This window comes from Diadema setosum, chromosome 20 (assembly GCF_964275005.1).
Source record: "Diadema setosum chromosome 20, eeDiaSeto1, whole genome shotgun sequence".
Taxonomy (NCBI): Eukaryota; Metazoa; Echinodermata; class Echinoidea; order Diadematoida; family Diadematidae; genus Diadema; species Diadema setosum.
In genome coordinates, this window is record NC_092704.1 from 32,365,677 (window position 1) to 32,384,418 (window position 18,742).

Sequence of the window (18,742 nt, forward strand, 5' to 3'; positions counted from 1 at the left end):
TGACCAGCACATTGAAGCCTTGCAGTAGTGAACCATGACTCTAGTGACCGCAAATCAGTAAAACTTACACACTTTTAACTCTTTTAAGCTGAATTATAGCCAAAAAAAAAAAAAAAAGGCCAACAATGGAAAAGCAGACAAATAACTCCACTGAATTGTATGGGAACTGCGACTCGCGTGAGACAACCGGAAGCGAACAAGGGCACTGAGGAATCCTACAGTGCATCTGTGACAGAGCGCTTCAGCATGCGCAGAAGTTTTCTGCGCATTGGCAATACCGAGAATTGAGATGATCTTACCTTGGCAATGGGGTCTCTCGCTGTGGCTCCACTCTCCCTCCGTGCTGCAGGCAAGCAAGGCGGGGCCACGGAGCTGAAATCCCCGCCCGCAGGAGAACTCGCAGCTGGTGCCGAAGGGGACAGCACTGGCTGTAGAGCACTGCCGTGGCATCACCTCTCCAAACAGTATCCTCATCTCGGCCGGACAGGTCTTGACAACTGTTTGGGTTGGAGGATAGTGGGACATATCAATGACATCCTGATGGCCATAAAATGGACAAAGAGGTTACAATCTCAAGGGGGAAATGAAAACTCCTCGTATACAATTTATTAAAACAGTTGAATTTTGGTTAAACTTATTTAAAAGAACAACAGAATAGTAACCACTATTTCCATTTCAATTCTAATGCATATTTCAAGCATTCAAAAAAACAAACGCTACCTCTTCACTTTCCCTAATATCTACTGCACACATTCACATATGCACGAAAATAAGAATGAAGCCATTTTTCCAAGGAGCAGACCCTTTCCATCAAGTCAAACAATGCTATTCAACTGCAAAATATCAAATCACCATAGAAATGGTGCAGAAATATCAAAGGCTTGCAGAGAGCTTACGATCTTTTACCTGGAACTGAATAGTGGCAGAATTGCTACCTTACCACACCTCAACAACCTCTTCTCTTCACTTAAAAAAACAAAGAAAGTAAAAAAACCCTCAAAACAATCAAGTCAAATTTTCTGAAAAAAATGGGGACAAAAAGTTAAAATGATACCTTTAACATCAAACACTAAAACTGTTCTTACCAATACAATAAAGTTAACTGATTGCTTTAACATTGAAATGAAACAAATTTTTGAAATCTCAGAGTCTGGCTGAACAAATGTGTATTCTGCTGTTTTCATAAGCATTTAGTTGAGTTGATTTGGTTTTGGTTTTGTTTCAATATGTTTCGACGTTCTCAGTTCAAACATTAACATATTGAAATATATGTTAGGCAGACCATGCAGGGCCCCGTTTCATAAAACATGTTTATCAGTGAAAACCTCCACATTTCTATGACAAATTTGCTCTCAGCCAATCAGATGCAAGGATTTCAGTAGCTTGTAAACAACTATCACAACTTGTCACTGATAATAAATTCTATAAAACGGTGCCAAGGTTAATAATAACTCTGATTCTTGATACATGAATAAATGAAAGCAACAAAGTACTGCAAAAGTGGATATTTTCGTGTGACTAATTTTTCGCGCTTGGCCGTGTAAGAAGACTTTCGCGTGTTTTTAATTCCGCAGAATCAAGACATCACGTACTGGAACATATGGCACGCAAAAATATTCGCGTGCTTTTATTTTCGCGCTAGCTTCTGGTTGCGCGAAATACGCGAAAATTTCAACACCGCGAAAATTTCCTCTTTTACAGTAATATCGTCTGTTGAGGATGAGAAGGGCGTTAAGTTGTCTTGAACACTATGGGTTTTGTGGCAACTTAATGCCCTTATCATTCTCAACAGACGATATACAAATTACAAAGCTTATGGTAATCATAGGTAAAGGATGCATTTAGATAGAGGGAAGGCGCTTAATTCCACTCTCACACTGTTTAAAGGGGAAAATAATTCTTTGTGATTCCAGATTCTGTTGAAGGTGAGAAAGTGATTATCTTACCAGTGCAGTGTAGGTCACTTCCACTCCAAGACCCGTCGGCCTGGCAAGTCCTTCTCAGGCTCTCAACTCTAGAGGGCGTGGTGTAACCGTCATCGCAAGCAAAGAGGCATGCTGTCTGGTACGGTACCTTAGGTGGTTGGCAGTTAGTAGCCGACCCATGGGTGACAGCTGGCAGGGTGCAGTTATTCACTGTGGATAGACCAGAACATGTAACTCATAAGTTAACAACGCATAAATAGTGTGTATCATTATCATCAAAACAAAGGGATTCCGTTGCAGCCAAACTTTTTGGTCTGATCAATTCACATCTTTGAGAGCTTATCAACTTGTATGTTTTAAACATCAAAATCTAATGAGATCTGAAAGACTGGTTAAAAAGAGGATAAGGGAAAAAGACAAAGGAATAGAAATGGAAAATCTTTGCATAAAAGAAAAAATACAATCATTTAGCACCTGCTATATCGCACACACAATTATCCCTTATGATATCTGCCACTAAAACAAAATGTACTTTTTAATGTAACCCAAGATTGATATACATTAGGATATATGGCATTCACTCAAATATATTTCACATCTACAGTGCACTCCTGTTATAGCGAACATGGTTATTACAAAATTCCGATTACAACAAAGCAAAAATTCAGGCCACAATGTATCCACTCTATGTATTTTATTGTTTATTTCGACGGTTATAACGAAATTTCAATATAATGAAAGAAAACTGCTGGTCGGGAGGACTTCGTTATAACGGGAGTCCACTGTACACAAATTTTAACATGATAACAAGTACAGGTTCTTTTTTTTAACAAGTGATAGCCCGTTCATAACAAGTTTTAACCTGTTGAAGACTAGCACACTATGGACGAGGTCTATTAGAAATGTGTGTTATAGCAAAATCAGTTCGTCCTCGAGGTTAAGCAGAACAAACCAGAAGAGAGCTCAAAGTGCCCTTATCAATTCACTACCAGGTATCTTTCACATCTGAAAGAATTTTTTTTTTTTTTTTTTTTTGTAAGCAGTTACTGTAATCTCTTTACCAGCAAGACTTACCATTACAGACTTCAAATTGTCCTGACCAAAACCCTGCCAGAGCGGTGGCACTGGCACGCTGGCAACGCCTGGTGCTGGAGGCTGTGCCGGGTAGAGAGTGTGTAGCCCACTTCACAGGTGACTTGGCAGCTGGAACCAAAGAGAGCTGCGCCATCGCACCTGCCATTTCCTGGGGTCAAAGCTGCTACTCCGTGGTGCGGGACCGGAAGGGGTGGGCATCGACTTACTGCAAGATTACAGAGAGAGAGAGAGGTTTCTGGAAAGCCTTTGGTGCTATATCTTGGTGGAAGACTAATGATGCAGTTATGCATTGACAAGAAATTACAAATTATGAGAGTACAAGGCATACAAGGAGGACGGCCCAGAGATCAGGGCCAGTTGGAAACTTAAAGGGAAGATAAACCCCACGAACAATGTGGATTGAGTGAAAGCAGCAACATTAGTAGAACACATCAGTGAAAGTTTGAAGAAAATCGGACAATCGATGCAAAAGTTATGAATTTTTAAAGTTTTGGTGTTGGAACCGCTGGATGAGGAGACTACTAGAGGTTATGACGTATGAGTGGACTACAATATCAAGAAAATATAAAGAAAATACTACAAAAATCCATTTTTCATGAAAATTACAAATTCCATCAACTTGATATTGACATATGTATGTTGAGGGTAGCAATTATTCCCCCGGCTTTCTGAAAGCGGTTGGTCCACTGCTCTTTCATAATTCTAGAAAAGTGAATTTTTGTTGAATATCCTCTATATTTTCTTTGTATTGTTGTCCACTCATACGTCATATCCTCTAGTAGTCTCCTCATCCAGCGGTTCCAACACCAAAACTTTAAAAATTCATAACTTTTGCATCGATTGTCCAATTTTTCTCAAACTTTCACTGATGTGTTCTACTAATGTTGCTGCTTTCACTCAATCCACATTGCTCTTTGGGTTTACCTTCCCTTTAAAGTCTTGTTTGAAAGTTTGCATGGTGATGTAAATGAAAAAGAGATGCATGTTTGCGGTAACACCATGTGTACGTATTTCTTTCAAGGACTGCATACACATGGTGCTACTGCAAATCTTTCTTCCTCAGTTTGAAATCATTGTGTTACATCAAAATTATGCAAAGAAGAGATTATGTTTCTACATCTTTTTTTTTTTTTTTTTTTTTTTGGGGGGGGGGGGGAGAGGTAAGGTTGTAGGCACAAGCTCCGAAATAACAACTTTTACAAAAATCTACATTGACATATTAAAAATGTGACAAGGAGGGTGGTTTGCATATTATTTCCTTTGAGGGAAAGAAAAATAATAATGGTGTAGAGAATGACAAACTGTTGAATTCATTTGACTCAACAGATATGACAATGTTTAGAAGAAGCGTCAGTTTTTGCACTCTCACCTTGGATGCGAATGTTGAATGCACATGAGGCTGAATTTCCTGCCGGGTCAGTGGAGGTGTACACAACCCTGTGACTACCCTCTTGAAGCGTGGCTGGCTTGACGGGGCCAACTGCCACACCATCTATGGTATCTAGAGTGGCAGGGAGGGGAGCCCCGCGGTCTCTACCCTAGAAAATGAGATGGGTGTTGGTCATAGGAAAGCATATTAATTCATCACATTACCAAAAAAAAATCAACAACAAACAATATATAATGTACACTGTATATAATATATATATATATATATATATATATATATACTGTATATATATATATATATATAAATAACAGCAATTAGTTTCTCCGCGGAGTCCTAAGAAAGTATAGATTCACAACAGGAGGTCAATATAACAACTCTGTTAGAGACATAATTTTGACTAACAGAGTTTTTATATTGACCTACTGTTGTGAATGTATATATATAATATATATATATACATATATAAAGATATATACATCTTTATAGTATAGCATGGAGTGATGCACTTTGAGCATTCTACAGTGTGGATTGACGTGTAAGAAAAACTGAGCAGGAAGCAAGAAGTGTAAATTGCCATGGAATACTGTATAAGCTGTAATTTTTGCAAGGGTTGAAATTTTGCAAATCTCGTGAATCACAGTTGGATCGCGAATGTAACAACACGCAAAAATGTCACCATACACTAAGGAAGTAGTGCGTTTATGAAGGCCTCTGTGTCAATTTCGAAAACAACATCTCGCAAAAATGTCCATGACCTCCTCATTCGCGAAAAATATCTGTAGGCCTACGCGAAAATAACAGTGTACAACTGTTTGCAGTAGTTGAATTAGCCGTTATTTTGGCAGCATGAACCAACCTTGGTAGGACTGCCAAACTTAATATTTGACAACAAAACCCAAGTGCTGACGTACTAGATACAGTGGACTCCCGTTATAACAAAGTCCTCAGGACCGGCAGTTTTCTCTTGTTATATTGAAATTTCATTATAACCTAACAAATAAACAACAAAAACATAGAGCAGATAATGTTGAGGTCTGAATTTTTATTTCATTGTATTCAAACTGGAATTTTGTTATAACCATGTTTGTCATAATGGCCGAGCACACTGTACACTATAAACCATACAGATAAATAGTTACTGTTATAAACCAAAAACACAAACAAGATTTGTCAGAATTGCTATCCATCAAATATTACAATGTACATTTTTGTACGACATATACAAATTGTATAATATTTCATCAATGAGGGCTTTTTTTAATATCATAGCATAAAACAGAAAGAAAATGCCACATTTTATCTCACTGTTACTGGCTCCCATGAGTTCCAGGGAATCGGGGCAGATGTTGAGAGTTCTCCAGTCACAAACGTCTTATCACCTGGGCAAGTCAGCTCTGGCTGGGTGGTATCTGAGTTTGGAAGTCACAACAGCAGTGTTTAAAATCACCAAAAGGCAGATCCTTCGGCAAATGATTTTAAATCAGTGAAAACATGAACAAACTTGATACAGAAGCAAAGTAAAGCAAGTGAAACTATGCTCAAAGTTTGGTTTAGGTTCTTATTTTGTGAGTGGGAGGATTTATTCTAAAGATACAACCATAGGAAAGACCTCTTCGGGATATATCTACATAAAAACTGTAGTCAGCGAGTAAAAAATCAACCACATTAAGTCCACATAATCCAGTTATTGTTCTCCATTTTTGAGATATGGCAACTTCAATGAATAACTACCAATTCATCATGATGCTCTTACTTTCACTGTCAGTGTTTGTACTTACATGTGCTCATTTAACCTGTTGAGGACGGGCTGGTTTAGCTATAACATGCATTTCCCAAAGACACCTGCCCGAGTATACTCAGAACTATAGTCTTTAGCAGCTTAAATAAATGCATTATCAAGCACACAAGACTTGTCAATGAAATAATTGAAATAACTGGGCATATAGTTAAAATTACCTTCACAGGTGGGTAAGGTTCCATCCCAAGCCCCACTGGCCTGGCAGACACGACTCGATGATCCTCCGGTCTGGCTAAATCCTAGGTTGCACGTCAGCGTGCAGCGAGTGCTGAATTTCTGTCGCCCCCCAACGTTCTGTGACGCCCCTTGGAAGACGCAACTCCCGATGGCACCATTGGGTGGGACAGGTGGTTGTGGACATGTCACAACTTGCAAATTAGAATCAAGAAAAGCATTTTTTCCCCCCATCAAATTGTATTTCCTTGAATCCAGGTATCATGCTCAATTTTGCAAACAGGTAGAAGGACTTTGAACAATGCTTTTTCAAGTAAATTATTAAAAATACACATCATTATCTCCTCTGATGACTGCAGCAGACCAAAAGGTGACAATTTTCATATATGTGACTGTGGAACAGTATCTCACCAACAAACTTATTTTGCAGGGAAGTGCTAAATGAGAGACTATGAAAAATTATGACAATGATTTGCAGAGGTTCTTCTAGCTCAACCATCAAAACCCAAAAGGAAATCTGTATCATACTCTGAAACATGAATGTATCTTTTTTTTTACTGCATAATGTGCAACTGAAAAAGTGGTGTGCATATCTATTTTTCTGGAGAAATGAAGTAGAAATGGCATTGTAAATCAAGATATATCACAGATCACCCACTGGTGCAACTCAGATCCTCTCCTCGCCAGAATCCATTTCCGTCGCCATCACCGTCGTCAGCGCATGTACGCTGTACCAGTGCCGTGGGCAGATAACCAACATTACACGCCAGGGTGCACACAGCGCCATAATTTTCTCGCGTATTGGTACAACCCTGTCTCCGTCCATTGCTGGGTGCAGGTAAGGCACTTGTGGGGCAAGTTATTACTGTATAGAAGACAACACGACAAAGCACTTGGTAATGTCAAGGTAAATGTAGTTAATGCATTGATAATTGTACCCGTTTTATATGCTGAAAATTCCCTTGGGTCATTCCTTTGCATTTTGACAAATCAGGTTTCCTAATCAGTTGTTTTTAACAATATACCTGGTACAAATTCCACAGACACAATCCAAAGTATATTCACTACAGTACTGATCCTACACTGCAAATGTTATGAAACAGGAAGAAGCCAATAAATCAGTTCAACATAGTGATTTTTATCTTCAACTGCTACTGCAAACTGATAAAAATGCAATCTAGAACAATTGGAGTACCAAGTCATGAGAAATATCACAGCTTGATAACATTCACACTCGACATCCTTTTACTGTAACAGTATTCTCTACCGCAACAAGATCCACAAAATTAATGTCATCTCACTAACAGTGGCAAGTTGGCGGGTTGCCGCTCCATGTGCGATCATGCTGACAAGTCAGGACACTCGCTCCCTGCATGTAGTAACCGGCGGAGCAGGTGAAGCTGCACCGATTGCCTGTGGGGACGACGTTACCCGCTGGACAGGCTCCAGTGGTGGAGATGCTCAGGGCCGGTGTTAGGTGTGGCTTTGTGCAGTGTTTTCCTGTGGTTTGAAAAAGATTGAAAGGCATTAAAGTTAGTAACAACACAGCTTTATTAGCCCCCCCCCCCCCCCCCCCCCGATTGCACTTGGTAGCACACAACAATAATTTGGATTTGTTACTTGACAGCTTGTTTATTGATGGATAGATGAATCTAAACCTGGGCAATAGGTACCTCGGACAATTACCTACCTGGAAACAATTGCTATTAAAAGACAATACTATACAGCCCCCTTCCCCTTTCGTTCTCACCCGTTGTGTTCCCTCTGGGTGCTGTTAATGGGCCAAGGTTGGGCTGAATGATGAATCATGTGACGATTACAATGACAATACAAGTAAGAGTGCTTACTCATACAGCTATTAAGTCCATCATCTGGTGCTTACGGTGCTTTAGTGTATAGAGAAGGGGATGACAAGGAAACTTGCACCAAACACACACACACACACACACATTGAAAACCAAGAGGAAATGATATTTTACACTTGACCTGTTACTAGTATGCAAAACTGAATAAGTTTGTTAAGTTTTTCAGTTCAAAGGTATTGTAGTAGGAGGGGGAAATTGTACCAGTTTGGGGCTAATGACAGAGAAAGTGCAATATCCCCATGAGTGCTTTATTTATGTTACATGTAAAGTGTGGATTCCTAGTAGTGACAGATAGTAAAGTGTAGATCTGAAAAATGGAAATGCAGTCTTGCACATAAACTGGGGCATGTGACTTTCAATACAGGATGTGATGTACATGAAGTAGGATTTATAAAGATTATTGTTTGTTTGTTTGTTTTTCAACAGGAAGCCAACTATGAATTAGTGCTCTTAGTACAAGGTTACATGTACATAATCAGATTTCTCTGAATATGTCAAAACTCAAGTGGCAGAGTTTTGAAGGCGCTGTACTGTGACTTTAGTCATTCTTGAAATGATTGTCAGTACTGAACAAGGCATTAGGAAAACTAGATGGGAAAAAATGAGCGCATGAAGCAATAACTCAATCAAGTAGGACTATAAAGGAATGTATCCATCAAGAGCCACTACAAGTGCCAATTATTGTCATAGGCAATTTGGAGATATGTAAAGTTCCTAATTTCTCTCATAGCCTTGCACCATTGATTCCTAATAGCAATGAAAACCACGTTATGTAAAGTCAATGTGTGGAAGGCACTGCATCTTATCTATGTTAGATATGGACACACTGTCTACAACAAGTCATTACAAATTTTCAAGGTGGAGATTCCAGGTGCAATTTACTGAATGCCTTCTCACCATTTGCAGTAGTCCATCAAGGTGATGACATGATATACATTATTAGATCTTTTGCCAGTAAAGCTGGTTGATTATGCCCTCCAAAAAATATCAATTTCCATTCCAACATGAACGTATTCGGAGTTTGATAGACTCAAAAGACAGGCACATTTTCTTATTTATTCCTAAAAGATGATTCTTTATAAACCAAGGATAGCTGGATTTATTTCCCACATGTGATTTGTATTGTCAGACATATGTCTATATATTAACATACACAAATGGTATCATGATCCTTGACTTTTAACACCAACAGGATGTATCAAGATTTAATGAATACATTGATCTGTGGTACTTCATGCTTGCACCAAGCTTGATAATTGAATATGCAGCTTCCTAAACTTGACCAAGACCTTTAACGCTTATCAGATCTACTCCAAACTCAAACCGGTATTCCTGTCACTACTATTACTAAAGTTTGATATTAAAAGTGATGGAGATGATACTGATAGTGAATATAATATATACATAGAATAGTTGCAAGATTCACAAAATTATACACTTTGATCTAGATGTCTTTCAACAATACAAGCAACAAAAAAGCAATGCAAGAAAACAAACCACAGCAACCTTGTCTGCTTAAGCTGTGTTACCACACAAACACACTTCATGTTGTGTTTCTGAGGGGTACCGGTAATACAAGTGTCATTTTGATGTGTATTTAGAAACCTTGTGTAAAAAAAAACTACATACTCCTTCTTTTTCATATACAGTGTTGGCAGCTAAGAAAACTAAATGTGCCATTGAAACTCACTCGTGCACACTGGAGCAGCTCCTTGCCATGATGCTGTTGTGCTCCCTGGGTTGGCAGTGCACCGGCGTTGGCTGTTGTTGATTTCATAGCCAGTGTTGCAAACATAGTTACAGGTAGAGCCATAGTTTCTGGAGCAGGATCCAACCACCCTACCATTGGCTGGCACATTGGGTGCAGGGCACTGCAAAACTGTGCAGAAGTCACATTCACATTGAATAATCACACTCACTCCTTTGAAATCTTTATCTTTCTTAAATGAAAGGTCAAGACATCAAGAAACACATTTAAAAAAGCAGTCTATCAGAAAGTAAAATCTGAAACTAAAAGAAAAAAATGCCTAGCATATCAATGGACTAATTTTACTTTTTAGATACTTAGATCTGTTAAAGTGACAGTCCAATCAGGGATAAAAACCCTCATTCCTGGTTGGTTTGGTAGAAAGCAAAATGTCCATGACAAACTTCTTAAGTAATTGACTCATGCCTTGTTCTGCTTCTTGCCTCCACAGGCTAATGTAATCTAGTTACAGTGTACTTCTGGACTACTCTTTTACAGTGGCGGATGGGGGGGGGGGCACGCACAGGGCGCGGTCCCCCTCTTTATTTGTTGTTAAAACAAAACAAATATAAAGAAAAAAATTAGATGAAACCCGGAAGTACCACAGAAATATTGTTTGCGCCCCCCCCCCCCCTTTATGGAATTCCTGGATCCACCCCTGCTTTATTATACTACTTCACAAACACTTTCTACACAAGAGATAAAAAGGATTTCAAATGCAATAATGAAGTTTGTTTGAAAACTGTATTGTAGCGTCTCTATGAAGTCTTGAATGCATGTTGTAAATGCTGTGTGAAAAATGGTATGTAGTATGTAGGGCCTACTGTTTTTAGTAGGCCCTAGTAAAAGTACAACTAACTTGCTTTTTAATTTCAAAGAAACCAAAATCTTCTCAACCGAGTTATCAAGTCAATCCATTGTGAATGGGATAATCAAACAGATTGGTAAAAAAAAAGGTGCAGAAGATTAAAAAAAACACAATAAATATGAAGGGTTTTACTGTTGTCACTAGGATTTAATTAGGTTTAATAAAATACAGTTAGGCACCTATGCAGATTTCTATACAAGTTACAACTTTGTATTTATGTATCTCAACCTGGATAGATAGAACAAGCCATGACTGAAATTGAATAGAAACCTAGTTCGTGTATTTGAATAGGGTCGCACAATTATTGTATTGCAGCTTCTTCTTCTTAATCTTAGCAAAGTTGGCAAGTTCCCTTTCTTTCAAGTGTCATTACAGAATGAGCGAAGCATGTGTGGTAACTCAAAATGTTCTCGTCTTCAGTTTCAATTAATGATTCCTGGATGGCCCCTGGCTTTTTACTTGTAATTTGTACGAATACCGGTACAAAACTTATCGATGATAAAGCCATTCACTCAATGTGCTGGATAACCCACATTCACATTTTGACCTAACGTTAGATTCTAACGTTAGAGATTTTCTAGATCTTATACACAGCCCAGTCGCTGTGCACAGCGTCTGGTCGGGCTAATTTTGACCCTATCTCTTAAAAAGTCTGTGACTCCATTCCATAATGTTATTGTTGTTCTTAATGTAGCACTTTCCCAGCAGAAGACAAAAGCAATTTAATGCACATACTCTGGCAAGTTGGTGCTGGGTTGGTCCAGGAGCCCGTAGTCCCCGTCTTTGAACAAGCCGTTGACCCTCGCCCCTGGAGACGGTAGCCAGTGCCACAGCTGTAGGAGCAGGTTGAACCCCTGATGCGCCCATTTGGACAGCTAACTCTGAGTGGTTCCACCGCAGAAAGTGCTGAACATCGGATCACTGCAAAATACGAAAACGGAAGACATTCCAAGAACTCAGATTATTTAGAATACTCAGTAAAGAGAGCACACACTTGACAAGGGTAGTTGCTGCCACTAGTGGATCTAGGCCTAACGTTACTAAGATAATCAGATTGATCAACCAATATGGCGTTAGGATCGTCCGTTAAATCTATTGAGGCGCCGCCGCGCCAGCTAGCTATCTGCATGCAGCAGGCATGCAGCATGCAGCAGGCGTAGCTGCTGCAGGCGGCGTTTCACTGCTGAACGAAGCTAGCTAGCTAACAACCCGACGACCGACAACGACCCAGGGCGGGCCGCCCCGGCCGCGTGTTTTTTTTTAGACGGCACAGATTGGGGACCCTATCCCTAAACCTAACCCTAATCCTAATCCTAACCCTAACCATCAAACCCTAAAAAACGCGCCCCGGCCGTGTAGGCTGTGCGCGTGCCTACGTACTGTACGTACACCCGTCCTGCGGCCCGTGGCGCGGCGCGGCCGGCCCGGCCACCACGACTAAAAACTTGCAGACTCAATGACATATGGAAGGCCATCCCTGCCATTATTAACATCGTCTTACTCGAAGGGGGCCTGCATCACAACGCTGTTGTGCAGCTCCACCCAGTGAATGAATAATTTGAAGAAAAAAAAATAGAATTACTTTTATGATACACTATGCTAGGAACATAATAGTTCTCACCTGCTACCGTAATGGAGAAAGAGCAGGTTGCAGTGTTACCAGCTGGATCGGCTGCCGTGTAGGTTATGGGGTGTACTCCCTCTGAGAAACTGTTCTCTGAACCTCGCCCTGTTGTCTGTCGCGGGGTTATGGTCGCGCCAGAGTTATCCGAAACCGTGACTGCTGGCCATCTGACCGTGGCCGAAGTGGCCAAATCGGAGGCGTATGTGGTAAACGAGGATGGACACGACCTAAACGCTGGGTTTGTTGTGTCTTTATGCAGGACAGAAGAGAATAAAGTATTGTAGACAGTTCCGTGACCAGTGACTGTGTTATAGTCGGACCAGTCATCGTTACTATAAGTTGGAACATTGTTGTGTAATAGAATCACAGACGTTTATCTCCAGGCCTCTAGGTGTTGGTCATAGCATGATTTGCCTATTGACAACTAATTTTCATCATATTCAATTCATTAATCATTATCAGCTCGATAGTTAGCAGCCATATCACTGTTATTCTTATCATTTGTAGTTTGCTACGAAAAAAAAAAATGTTCTGGGAATCTCATTACGGAATCCAGCTTCAGAAATTTTCTGTGAAGGATTTCATCTATTACCAAAAGAATAGAGTATTTGTATTAATTTTATTAATTTGTATTAATCAAAGAATGATTGCTTCAAGTAATTTGAATCGAACTGAATTAAATTGAACTAAATTGAACTGTGAAAGTCATATCCATGCATAATAAAATTGATAACATAAAGTTTCAGAAGCCGCGAAACAAATTGAAGTTAATGGGGGGGGGGGGGGATCCTGCATGGTCAAGGGTAGGCCTGTATCGACAACATAGTGCTTAAAAGTTGGCTCATTGCACCCCTCCTTTCCCTTTTCCCACGGGAAGACTATCGGGACGGTAAAATCAATAGTCTCGGAATGTTATGTTTGTGGTATATATTCATTAATTGAGTGTGTGTGTGTGTATGTGTGTGATTTTTTTTCCTTTTTAAAACCCATAGTGTGGGGTGTTTTTTGTGTGTGTGTGTGTGGGGGGGGGGGGGGAGGGGGCTATCTATGCGAGCCGAAATAGTTTGGGGGGCTGCACACATTCCCTGCTTCCCAATCCTTAAGTGGCCTCGCGTTTTACCATTTTTGATAGCATTACTTTAATCATCCTTGTCACCATTTACCTATTATTTATGAATACAGCTACAGGTAATGAAAAGCCACATGACAGTTAAAAAGTTTCGTTTAAAGTTTTTTAGTTTAAAGGAATGTGAGCTGAGGAATTCATGCCAATTTTTCATGGAAGACGTCACAAATTAAGAATGTGAACTTACCCGCGCACGTAGGTGCTGACGCGGACCACCTGCCTGAAGCCTGGCAGACGAGCGACCCGGTGCCTCGCAGCGAATACCCACTGTTACAGGTGAACGTACATCGGCTGTTGTAGGAGTGACCGCTGGTGCAGGTCACCCTGCCGTTGGCCGGGTTTGTGAGTGCCCCGCAGGTTACCACTGAGTCAAATACGAATTGATTTCTTGGATTACATAATGAATGCAGCAATGGATATATGAATGGGTAAAAGAATAGATGTGAATACGAGAATAAGTGATTATTATTGATATCAATAATGACATATAATAATAATCGAAAGATGATTTTCTATAATTATGCCTGTTAGATATAACTAATGCAGTGTTGCAGTACTTTTTAAATCGAGTATAGGAATATCCTCCTAGAAGGGATAAGACAATCAAACCTTCCAAGATTAGAATCATTGTCTTTCAAACTGGTAGATTTTATCATAGAAAGTCCTAAATACCATTGTCGTTATTCTTCTTGAATCAATGTTAAAGACAACACTTTGCCATCCGTATTATTCTGTGAAAGAAAGCAGTTATTCAAAATGTCTAAATCAAATGACAATTAATACTATTCCTCCCCCTCTCCCATACTTTCCAGGTTCTGAATATATTTTTTTTTTACGCAATTCATTTACAAATCCACTTTTCACACTTTGTGGGCATGTGAGTGCGCGCGTGTGTGCGTGTGTCCATGATTATGTTAAAATAATATTCTCATTGTTTTTGGATATCTACAACGCTGATGTAGTGTGCGTGTTTAACTGTGGGGGTCCTCCACTGTTTGTATTCCTGTATATCACTTCGTATTCCTGACTATACATACATTAGTATAATTACATTATGTATGTATAGGTGTCTATCAATATATGAATATATATGCATATATATAATTATATTAATATGTGCATATTATCTTCTCGTTACTGTATTCGTTGTAATTTAGATGGCAAAATTAATGAGATGATAATAATCTATTGTATCATGAAGTGATTTTGTATATTACAGGTGAATGTCATGATATCACAATTATCTTGAATTAAAAGCCAGAAACTTGTTCATAATTATTCGGACACAAACTAAAAATCAAGAGACAATTTCGAAAAGCTACCAATTAGTTATTAACATCAATTCTATAAGTGCATATAACCCGCATCTGCACCATAAAGCGTGGACTCTGATTCGTTGGTAGGCCCCAAACTATATCGATTGTTCGCGCGCGAAATTAAGTTTACAAATATCCGGAAGTGGAATTCCATCGTGAAACACTGGTGTCAGTAGTCTGAAATTTACATGACTTACCTTCGCATCGTGGTGCTGAACCGCTCCACGAAGCCGAGTTGCCTCCGCGGGTGCAGGTCCGCACCGAGGACCCACCAACTAAGCGATAGCCCGTGGCGCACGCGTACGTACATCGCGACCCAACGCTCCTCGAGTTCGAACAGCCTACCGATCCGTGAGCGGGGTTTGAGGGGGTTGACGGACAGAGGATAACTGCAGAACGATGAAACAAACGAGATGGATGTGAGAGAAGAGAGAGTATTGTAGTCTCACGTCATTTTTCTTCAGGGGAGTAATTGTCCCACTGTTAGATTTCTGAATTGAAAGAACAGTTTGAACCCCATGCATTTGCACCCAACACACACACATGCCCACACACACACATATACACAATACATAACAAAACAAGACAACAAACAAAACAAAAACATGAAAAACAAAACAAAACAAAAACCGGTGCTGCTGGCCCTCCACAGAGATAACACTTCGTAAAGGTGCATTAACTTTTGCAAGCTGTTTTTTTTTTCCAAATTCAAATTCAAATTCAAATGAACTTATAAGGAATTTCTGCATCGAATATATTTTATATTACAAATGAAATACAGTCATTTCTTTTTGTTGACAAGACAATAGAACATACAGTGTGTACATCGGAATATAAAACTAAGATATAAACGTGTACAGATTAAAGCAACGGCGTAGCCAGGATTTCATCTTAGGGGGGGCGGTTAGTCTGCGAGGGAGCGAAGCGACCGAGCCCGAGCGAGCGGAGCGAGCGAGGGGGGGGGGGGAGGGTGTGGGAGGGGGGTGTCCCCCCTCCCACGGTAAGAACTTTTTTGCATTTGGATGTTGTAAATGGTGCAATTTGATGCATGTTTTTGCGCGTTTTATCGACGTGAAACAGTCCCACTTGTTTATGGTAGCAGTTTATTTTGATGTAGATTATTATTGAACAATTTGCCTATAAAAGGGTATAATTTAGATACACTTCTTGTATTAATTCTTTTCACTGAATATCATGAACGCGACTGAACCGAGAGAGCGGAGCGAGCGAGGGGGGAGGGGAGGGTGTGGGAGGGGGTGTCCCCCCTCCCACGATAAGAACTTTTTGCATTTTGATGTTGCAAATGGTGCAATTTGATGCATGTTTTTGAGCGTTTTATCGACGTGAAACAGTCCCACTTGTTTAAGATAGCAGTATATTTTAGTGTAGATTATTATTGAACAATTTGCCTATAAAATGGTATAATTTAGATACACTCTTGTATTAATTCTTTTCACTGTATATCACGAACTCGACTGAACCCGAGCGAGCGGAGCGAGCGAGGGGGTAGGGGAGGGTGTGGGAGGGGGTGTCCCCCTCCTACGGTGAGAACTTTTTACATTTTGATGTTGCAAATGGTGCAATTGATGCATGTTAAGATGTTTAAGATAGCAGTATATTTTAGTGTAGATTATTATTGAACAATTTGCATATAAAATGGTATAATTCATATATTCTTTTCACTGAATATCATGAACGCGACTGAACCGAGCGAGCGGAGCGAGCGAGGGGTAGGGGAGGGTGTGGGAGGGGGGTGAGAACCCCCCCCCCCCTTTAAGATAGCAGGTATATTTTAGTGTAGATATCATGAACAATTTGCCTATAAAATGGTATAATTCCAATACACTTCTTGTATTAATTCTTTTCACTGAATATCATGAACGCGACTGAACCGAGCGAGCGGAGCGAGCGAGGGGGTAGGGGAGGGTGTGGGAGGGGGTTTCCCCCCTCCCACGGTGAGAACTTTTTACAATTTGATTTGCAAATGGTGCAATTTGATGCATTTATTTGCGTGTTTTAACGACGTGAAACAGTCCCACTTGTTTAAGATTGCAGTATATATTTAGAGTAGATTATCATTGAACATTTGCCTATAAAATGTATAATTCCAATAACACTTCTTCCGTATTAATTCTTTTCACTGATATCATGAACGCGACTGAACCCGAGCGAGCGGAGCGAGCGAGGGGTAGGGGAGGGTGTGGGAGGGGGTTTCCCCCCTCCCACGGTGAGAACTTTTTACATTTGATTTGCAAATGGTGCAATTGATGCATGTATTGCGTGTTTTAACGACGTGAAACAGTCCCACTTGTTTAAGATTGCAGTATATTTTAGAGTAGATTATCATTGAACAATTTGCCTATAAAATGGTATATTTCCATACACTTCTTGTATTAATTCTTTTCACTGAATATCATGAACGCGACTGAACCCGAGCGAGCGGAGCGTGCGAGGGGTAGGGAGGGTGTGGGAGGGGGGTTTCCCCCCTCCCACGGTGAGAACTTTTTACATTTTGATTTTGCAAATGGTGCAATTTGATGCATGTTTAACGACGTGAAACAGTCCACTTGTTTAAGATAGCAGTATATTTATTATCATGAACGCGACTGAACCCGAGCGAGCGGAGCGAGCGAGGGGGAGGGGAAGGTGTGGGAGGGGGGTGTCCCCCCTCCCACGATAAGAACTTTTTGCATTTTGATGTTGCAAATGGTGCAATTTGATGCATGTTTTGCGCGTTTTATGACGTGAAACAGTCCCTCTTGTTTAAGGTAGCAGTATATTTTAGTGTAGATTATTATTGAACAATTTGCCTATAAAATGGTATAATTCAAATACACTTCTTGTATTAATTCTTTTCACTGAATATCATGAACGTGACTGAACCCGAGCGAGCGGAGCGAGCGGAGCGAGCGAGGGGGTAGTGGAGGGTGAGGGGGAAACCCCCCTCCCACGGTGAGAACTTTTTACATTTTGATTTTGCAAATGGTGCAATTTGATGCATGTATTTGCGTGTTTTAACGACGTGAATAGTCCCACTTGTTTAAGATTGCAGTATATTTTAGTGTAGATTATTATTGAACAATTTGCCTATAAAATGGTATAATTCCAATACACTTCTTGTATTAATTCTTTTCACTGAATATCATGAACGCGACTGAAACCCGAGCGAGCGGAGCGAGCGAGGGGGTAGGGGAGGTGTCCCCCCTCTCACGGTAAGAACTTTTGCATTTTGATTTTGCAAATGGTGCAATTTGATGCATGTTTTGCGCGTTTTATCGACGTGAAACAGTCCCACTTGTTTAAGGTAGCAGTATATTTTAGTGTAGATTATTATTGAACATTTGCCTATAAGATGGTATAATTTAGATACACTTCTTGTATTAATTCTTTTCACTGTATATCACGAACTCGACTGAACCCGAGCGAGCGGAGCGAGCGAGGGGGTAGGGAGGGTGTGGGAGGGGGGTTTCCCCCCTCCCACGGTGAGAACTTCTTACATTTTGATTTTGCAAATGGTGCAATTTGATGCATTTATTTGCGTGTTTTTAACGAGTTGATACAGTCCCACTTGTTTAAGGTTGTAGATTGTTTTATTGTAGATTATTATTGAACAATTTGCCTATAAAACAGTATAATTCAAACACACTGGTCTTCTTGTATTAATTCTTACACTGAATATCATAAACGCTGTCTGTTCAGCAATCAAACAGAAAAAGCATGCACACGAGGGTGTAGATAGGGGCATATCCCTCCCACACGAAGGTGATTTTGCGTTTTCAGACCTGAAATTCAGCGATCTGGTGCAAATTTTTGG

At 40.2% G+C, this 18,742-nt stretch overlaps 1 protein-coding gene across 1 annotated transcript in view; it reads right to left on the reverse strand.

Moving 5' to 3' along the window:
• LOC140243613 (uncharacterized) overlaps positions 1 to 18,742 on the reverse strand; it is an 83,377-nt gene that overhangs the window by 49,017 nt on the left and 15,618 nt on the right. Inside the window, 12 exon segments of the mRNA XM_072323279.1 lie at positions 300 to 497; positions 1,947 to 2,135; positions 3,000 to 3,087; positions 3,089 to 3,225; positions 4,390 to 4,558; positions 5,716 to 5,819; positions 6,367 to 6,576; positions 7,041 to 7,247; positions 7,688 to 7,882; positions 9,938 to 10,126; positions 11,598 to 11,783; positions 12,484 to 12,735. Of these exon segments, the coding sequence (XP_072179380.1) occupies positions 300 to 497; positions 1,947 to 2,135; positions 3,000 to 3,087; positions 3,089 to 3,225; positions 4,390 to 4,558; positions 5,716 to 5,819; positions 6,367 to 6,576; positions 7,041 to 7,247; positions 7,688 to 7,882; positions 9,938 to 10,126; positions 11,598 to 11,783; positions 12,484 to 12,735 (2,124 nt within the window).